Source organism: Leptopilina heterotoma, unplaced genomic scaffold (genome assembly GCF_015476425.1).
Source record: "Leptopilina heterotoma isolate Lh14 unplaced genomic scaffold, ASM1547642v1 Lhet_145, whole genome shotgun sequence".
NCBI lineage: Eukaryota > Metazoa > Arthropoda > Insecta > Hymenoptera > Figitidae > Leptopilina > Leptopilina heterotoma.
In genome coordinates this window covers 564260-572762 of record NW_025110863.1, presented here as the reverse complement: position 1 = coordinate 572762, position 8503 = coordinate 564260, and the positions used below count along the sequence as shown (strand labels likewise).

Below are 8503 nucleotides of genomic sequence, written 5' to 3'. Positions count from 1 at the left end.
ATTGATACGAAGTCACTGTAAAAATTTGAGCCCAAAAAAAGGTGGTGTTTTCGAGAAAATTAAGTTTATTTTTTTTGGAAAATGTGCCGCCATTTTTTTAATTTTGAAGCTTTTTCTAAATTTTAAACGGGGTTTTGAAGAAAATAAGATCCCCAATAAGAATCAAGAAGAAAAATTTGTTTAAACTCAGTAGAAAAAAAATTATAAGTAAAACCATTTTTTCACTGTTTTTTAGGGTTTTGCCGCTCAAAATTCAAATGCGGTTAACTTCGTTAAAAAACGTTTTTACGAAAAATAAAAAAATACGTGTCTCTTTATTTTTCATATAAAATAGCATATTTCATCGACAGGTAATTTTACGACTTGAAGTTAGTCGGCTTGCCTGATTTGAAATGGATTCAATCAATAGTTCATTTAAATTAAGGGATCTTAGAAAATTATCAATATGGTATTTTTTGAGTTTAGGGCGAAACCAGGACCCATTGGCCAAATTCTGATTGCGTATTCGGAGTCAGCGCATCGGAATACATCAGAATGCATATGTCTCGACCCCAGATCAAGACACTTTATTTTTTTTGTGTGGCTGTGAAATTAGCAAATATATTGGAGAGGAAAATCCTCTAAAGCGAAGTATATTACTTTTCATACCACGTATAAGAGGAAAATAAGCATTTAATTTAGAGGAATCCGCATCAAATCAAGATTACTTTTTAGGCTGTAAATAGGAATTTAATTTTTGCAATTGAATTATTATTATGTGTGTCGTTTTCTAATTTCCATTAACAAATCTGTGTAAAAATATTTATATGTATATATCACGCGGATCATATGCATATAAGAAAATCAATATTACAATTCAATAATACTATACAATTCGCATCATACACACATTCAATCACAAAAATACACTATAAATTACACATAAACAATTTTAGAATATTAAATAAATTAATTCGACTCACGACCATTTGCCGATATTTTCCAATTCTGCGAGTTGGATTTTCTTATCGGTTTGGCTTTCGTCAAGAATCCTACGAGATGAATTTCCTTGCAAATTTAATTTGTTGTCAGCAATCCTCTGAACAGAATTTTCTCGTAGAATCACCTCTTTGTTATATTTATTCGACGGGCGTCCCCGCGTTCACCAAATATTAGGCACTCGACCCAAAAGTTCCACCATGGAAGATTGCAGGAGGATTGTACAAGTCTATTTAAAAAGAGAATACTAATTAATTTAATTGTACATAAAAACACAAAATATAAGTATATTAATACGACCGGCTTTCCGGGCTTACCGGTCGGTTCTGACTCGATCCGCGTGGGCCTGCTCCAAAACTCAGCACATGGTCACTACCAAATCACGTGGGTATCCAGCGGCGAAATATATGTACATGGGGCCCTGGTATTTACATGGCCCATTACAACAATTTCATTGATTTTCATTAATTTTGGTCCCTTTTTTAGTTCGATTTTATTTTCCATTAATTTTATTAAGTTAATAAGTATTATTTTTTGTGTTTTATAATTTGTGTTTTGAGGTTTAGGCCAAAGAATCCAAATTTTCCATTAAAAAATTTTAAAGACAATTTTTAGTTAGTCAACATATTTATTATTAATATAATTGTCTCGACGTTTTGATGGTAGCTACCATCCTTTTTAAGAGAAAACATTCTAAAAAATTACATTCAATTATAAAAATTATATGTTATTAATCACAAAAATTATAAATTACAATCATTGAAAGAAATTTTCTTTTCATAACAGAAACGTGAGAATACATACGTGGTAAAGCATGTTTAATTTATTTTAGGAGTTGAGAAACAACTCCTCACCACCACCACTACATATTTAAATAAATAAAATTAGTAAAAAATTATGATTAAAATCATAACCGTTTTTTTGATAAAGTCTCTCAGAGTGAAGTTAGCAGATAATTACCATAGATTATGAAATTATGAGAGATTCCCAGTTATCTTATAGTGAAGCCCGGTTCATAGATGCCTTGGAGGTTATAATCAAATAAAATTCAAGTTTTGCTGAATTTGAATTTAATTTATAATTAATTAATTTTAAGTTCAATTATTAAGAAAACCTTGATAAATTTTACTTATATTTTGAATATCACTTTTAAAATTTATTGAATTTTTATTTTTTATGATATAAATTAACTCTATTAAACGTCTTTTATTTTCATTTTGTTTCGTTTCTAAAACTTTAACTTTGTTAAAATCAAAATTGTGTTTTAAGTCCTTTGCATGTAAAGATAAGGCTGTATTGCCTGTGTCATTTTTTGCTCTCGTCGATCGGGCATGTTCGTACATTCTTCTTTTCAAATATCTACGAGATTCTCCAATGTAAACACTATTACAATGAAAACATGGAACCTGATAGATAGTATTTATTTGATTTTCTTTAACCGATATTGAAAATTGTTTTTGTAAAGTATTGTCCATGGAAAAGACAATTGAAATATTAAATTTTTTAAAAATATTATAAAAGATGTTTTCTAATTGTTCCATATATGGTAAAGATATTATTGTTTTGTTATTTATTTCATTAATTTGTTTAGGGTCAATTGGGGTAAATGTAAACGGAATATCTATGTTTCACCAAAAATATTAGTTTTTTTTGTTAAAAGGTAAAACGGGCGGATTTCTTTTGCATGAACTTGTTGCTAGTGTTCCCTAGAAAAATTTTATGAGGTACAAAGAAATCAATATTTCTTTGTACCTTATGCACCTGAATCGTCTAAAACTGACTGTTTACATTTACCCCGAGATTTTGAAATTTTCCTCAAATTCGGGGTAAATGTAAACACCACTGTAGTTAAGCGAGGTTTAAGAAACAAGTTATTTCAAGTATACTACTGTTTTAAGGGATGGAAAAACTGATAAAAAATTCTTCGTAGATGTATAGTAAATCAACCAGTTGACTGATAACACAGGCACACAAAAAAATAAAAAAGTCAAAACCCAGAGGTCACACCCCCCTATCCCCATGTTTTTGGGGTCGCTGAAACCGAATATGACCATGAAAAATTTTTTTCATCGGCCATTTTCCCGCTAACACCCCCTTACACCTGCTCCCGGGGGTTGATATTTCAGTTTAAAAAAAAGTGGAGTAGGGTGTCTATTCCTATGTTTTTTGGGTCGCTAAAACCAAAAAAGACTACCAAAAACAAATTCTTCCCTCCCTTAACCCCCTACAACCCCCTTAACATCCGAAAGGTGGGGGGTCGAAATTCGAATTTTCACGAAAAGTCGATTACGGTGTCTAGACCTACGTTTTTTGGGTCGCTGAAACCAAAAAAGACTACCAAAATCAAGGCCTTTCCACCCTCGACCCCCTACAACCCCCTGCAATAATTTTTGATAATTAATATTTAATTTTCAATTTCCCAAAAATAGGTTTGTTTTATTTGAAAAAAATTATTGCAGGGGGTTGTAGGGGGTCGGGGGAGGAAAGGATTTGAGTTTGGTAGTCTTTTTTGGTTTCAGCGACCCAAAAAACGTAGGTTTAGACACCGTAATCGACTTTTCGTGAAATTCGAATTTCGACCCCCCACCTTTCGGATGTTAAGGGGGTTGTAGGGGGTTAAGGGAGGGAAGAATTTGTTTTTGGTAGTCTTTTTTGGTTTTAGCGACCCAAAAAACACAGGAATAGACACCCTACTCCACTTTTTTTTAAACTGAAATTTCAACCCCCGGGAGCAGGTGTAAGGGGGTGGTAGCGGGAAAATGGCCGATGAAAAAAATTTTTCATGGTCATATTCGGATTCAGCGACCCCAAAAACATGGGGATAGGGGGGTTGAAGTCAAATTTTAAATTTTCAAAATGACGGATAAACCTAAAAATATTTTTAAAAATTGATCAAATTTTCAAAAAAAAAATTTTTTTTTTTTATCAAATTTTTTTTTCAAAGAGGACCTAATTTCCTTTTCTATATAATTTTACATTGCCAAATTAATGAAATTGTGAAGTAGAAGCAAATTTATTCAATTATTTTCTTTTAAAATGTAGTTCAAGTTCTGTTTACATTTACCCCGAGTTTTGGAATTCTCGGGGTAAATGTAAACACTTAATTATTTATTAAGTAAGTTTACGAAAATCAAAAATTAAAGTTAATTTTTGTTAGGGCATTAATAAGGAAGAATTACTTATTTTTGTTTGATTTTTAAATTTATTTTTATGCAAATGCGAGACAAAATACTGAAACAGTAAAATTTTGATTTTCAATCTTTATTGCATTAAAAGATAACTTACACTATGGCATTGCCAATTGTCAAAATAAAATATTAGCAATACTCAGAACATCTTGTAGGTGAGCTGAGGTAAAAATATTGACGTCGTACTTATTTTTAAATTTGTAAATTTAGCTGAAACATCTACTGTTTACATTTACCCCAAATGACCCTATTTGATTTATTAACGTTATTGTTTATGATTTTATTATATCTTTTATTATTTTTCTTATCTATTAAGTATTTAGGATATCCATTATTTATTAATATATTTTTTACAATGTTTAAATTTTTTAAATGAAATTTTAAATTTTATAATTTTATTGCGCGGTCAACAATGGCGTAAATGACACTGATTTTATATTTTAAACAGTGTTTTGATTAAAAGTTTATATAGCGACCGGAATAAATAGGTTTTTTATACCAATTTGTTACAATTTTGTTTTCTTCAATAGTTAAAGATAAATCTAAAAAATTTACAATCCAAAAACTGACTTTTAACAAGTTGTATTTATGTTAAATTTGCAAAAAGAAATATAATTTTTAGACTTAAAACTACACCGTGTGGAAATTTGTCTTGGAAAACTAGAGTTTTTATTGTTTCTATAATGGTAAAGCCAAGTTCAACTGTTTACACGAATCTATCTAGAAATTTTTAATATTCTATATATATAGTAATTATAGACAAAATAATTTTTCTTCATACCTCGGTCGAAAGTACGTATTTTCTGCTTCGATTTCGCAGCAGAAAGTCGAAGATTTGTGCATTGGTCGATGCACAAGCTCGCCCTCTGATACAGCGGGAGCAAAAGCTGTTAGCTGTTCTGCATTACCGGCAGAGAATTTAAAGCGCGAGTGATCCAGACGTATAGGGATTGACAGTTAACCTAAAAGCTTATTGTTTTTTTTTCTGGTGCTTTACTTTAAGAAAAAATGAATCAAAATGTAAAACTTTAGAATCTTTGAATATCGTAGAGAACATTCAATATGATCTCAATTTTGATGTAAACAAAAATTTATGTATCAAATACATAAATTGTATATTTCATAAAAAAATTATAAATAATTTTTGTACTCTATCAGATTTGAAAAATAGTTAATACAATTAATAAATAAAAAAACTTAATTACATTTGTTATTTATAGTATAAGAAATAAAGAAAAGGTTTTAAAAATTGACTATTTCTTTAAAAAAAATGTTAGCTATATATTTGTCTATTTACATATGGTTTTTCGATACCTGCTCCCGACATTTATTAATTTTGATGAATTAATTAATTTTTTTTTAGTTGTGACAAAAACTGATATTTTATATTAGAAGGTTGTTTTTTATTACATTCATTTATTCCTTTGGCATTTATTGCAATTAATTATTTAGTTGTTAAAATTGTAGTTATCCCATTAACGCCCAGACGGACGAAAAATTTCAATTGACTTTGAGGACCTGGTTTATTACAACAATGGATACAAAAAAATTGACACATAATATTTTTAACGTAAAATTTACTCCTCTTTCAGATTCTGATGTTAAAATTTGTTTACAACAAATTGTTTAAAAGTTATAAACAATTTTTTCTAAAAAAACACGATTTTTGGAGATAAAAATTTCTTTTCAGACGTATTTTCACCGGAAAAATGCAAATGGATGCTCTCAAAAGATCAAAATATCGCGTCCATGGACCCTCAGCTACAAAACCCTGAAGATGCCAATTTTTTTTTTCAAAATGGCGGACGACAATATGGCGGCAAAAACTAAAAAAATGGCTCACATATGAAACATAGTGCTCTAACTTTTTTGAATCACCGAAATCGACTGAAACTCGATACTCGGGGGTTCTTGGGGTCGCTGATTACGAATATGATGTTATTTTTCCAAAATTCAAAATGGCGGATCCAATATGGCGGACAATTTTTTAAAAATGACTCTATATTGCTTGAAATTTGTTACTTCGGGGTTTTTGGGGTCGCTGATTACGAATATGATGTTATTCTTCCAAGATTCAAAATGGCGGATTCAATATGGCGGACGAGTTTTGTAAAAGTGACTTCATATTGCTTAAATTTTATGGTCCGTTTGCCGGCGAATAATTCGCCGTTGCCCGACTCTTACCGCGTGGAGGTGGACATAAAAGAGTCTTTTCTTTTTTTTTTGTTTTTTTATTTATTTTTTTGTTTTTTTATTTATTTTTTTGTTTTTTTATATATTTTTTTGTTTTTTATTTTTTTTTTTTGTTTTTTTTTGTTTATTTTATACTTTTTAATAGTGAGAATCCTGGAAGCAGGAAACGCATAAATATGCGTCACACTCAACGCATTTTCGTTGCGTTCTAGAACTGCACTTGGAGAAATTAGCGCAGTTTTTTTTTTGTTCAACTCTTCGAACTTTGTGGTTTTTTAAAGATTCGGATTTTTTTAGGTATGACTCTGCAATCTGCATAGCCATGTCTTTAGTACCAATTTTTTTTTCTAGAACAACTAAATTTCTCAATACCGTTGCATTCGTGATTGATGCTTGAACGAGTCTCATGAGTACAACCCAAGTCCATTTCTTCGACCTTATGCATGGCATTAAATTGCTACAATGTGCGTCGTGCAGGTCTACTCCGCCCATAAACTTGTTGTAAGTTTTAAAAGCATTAGGAAATGCTATATTCACTTTGCTTTTTGCCTCCGAAGAATATCTCTTGACTGAACTCATTGGTGTAACACCTGCCAGTGTTGATAGTACAGAGACTACTTTTGAATCTTTCACCGTGACATAATTGACACCACTGCATTTGTCATGCTTGGCGATAAATGTGCCTCTTGGATCTTTTTCACTAATCGGATTTTTTACTTGAATTCGATTAGCTCTGACTGTTCCTGTTGCCCGCAAACCAACTTTCTTCAGATGAACCAGTAAGTCAGGACTTGTAAAAAAGTTGTCAAAATATACGTGATATTTCACTACATTTCTGGGTACAACTGAAGAAAGAAGGTTTTGGAGGAGACCAACGACAACGCAGCTACCTAAGGCACATTTATTCAGTTTTTCTTCGTTGCCGAAGAAAAAACTTTTCGAATTCTTGCCACAATAAATATCACAATCGAATAAGAACCCTTCGGAACTGCAAAGAGCCCACATTTTTATGCCGAAACGGACAGGCTTGTTTCGTATAAACTGCTTCAAGATAGTTCTTCCCCGAAACTTTACCATCATTTCGTCAACTGATAAAGCAGATGAAAAATAACCAAACTGCCTCACATTTTTCTTGAAAATCTCCAAAGGACCTCTTACTCTCCAAGCTCTATCATCAGAATTTTCATCTCCAGGCTTAGATAGCTTCAGCTTGGACTTGATATCTTCAAACTTGTTGCGACTCATAGCTCTAGCTACAGCATCACAAGCCAGAAGATGATTCTGAGACCAATAATCTCTTTGAGATTTCCTTTGGTTAAAAATAGACAAAATAATTATTCCAAGAAATTTGTCTAATTCAGTCATCGAAATTTGACAATCATTCTTACATGTTGCTTCTAATATAAATTCTTTTAGCTCCATGGAAAAGAAATATTCGAATAGTTCCGTTGACGAGGATGACCGAATTTTTTTTGCAACGCTGTCAGATATAAAAGTTTCATTTTTATATTGAGGATCATACTTCTTTTCACCGTCAACCCATTCAAAAATATGATCTGGCTCCAACTTCGATTGATTTGGAGTATAATTTTTTCGTATTGTCTGGTATGAATTTTGCGGTAAATCATCACACTCATTTCTAAACAAATTTTCTAGCTCTTCATTTATAGAATTATCATCTGAATCAGATTCACAATCAGATTCGCCAGAATCATTCGAGTTTGGTAGCATGAGCACATCTAGATGTTCATCATGTTCCTCAACTTCGAAACATTCGGCCTCAGATAAAACTTTTTGCCGCTTCGACTTACGCTTTGTAGACATTTTTAATATTTACCTTGCAAAATACAAATGACTAGTAATGCAAGCGATGCTGGTGCAATACCAATAAGCAGTACTATAGTAATAAAATTTGAGATAACAAAATGGTAAAACTTTTGATATTTTTGTAATATAGATTATATATGAGAAAATGAATTATATTTTGATGTTATAACTTTCTTGCAACTATATTAGGATTGAAATAATTTACGAATTGTATTAGCAATATTATTATCTACAAAATTCGTAATCAGCGACCCTAAAAAGCACCTACTGACAAAATTCTTGGAAAAATAACAGTATAAAAGTATAAAATAAACAAA

General features: G+C 31.1%; 1 protein-coding gene across 1 annotated transcript; it reads right to left on the bottom strand.

The window, feature by feature from the left end:
- Nucleotides 1–6497: 6497 nt before the first annotated feature.
- On the bottom strand, nucleotides 6498–8183 carry LOC122498299 (piggyBac transposable element-derived protein 3-like). Its single transcript, XM_043605982.1, has one exon. It carries the CDS (start codon nucleotides 8181–8183, stop codon nucleotides 6498–6500), a length of 1686 nt encoding a protein of 561 aa, XP_043461917.1.
- Between the last annotated feature and the right edge of the window lie 320 nt (nucleotides 8184–8503).

Bases quoted from the DNA above. Each gene is read 5' to 3' on its own strand.
- LOC122498299 (XM_043605982.1), bottom strand. From the start codon at position 8,183: ATGTCTACAAAGCGTAAGTCGAAGCGGCAAAAAGTTTTATCTGAGGCC.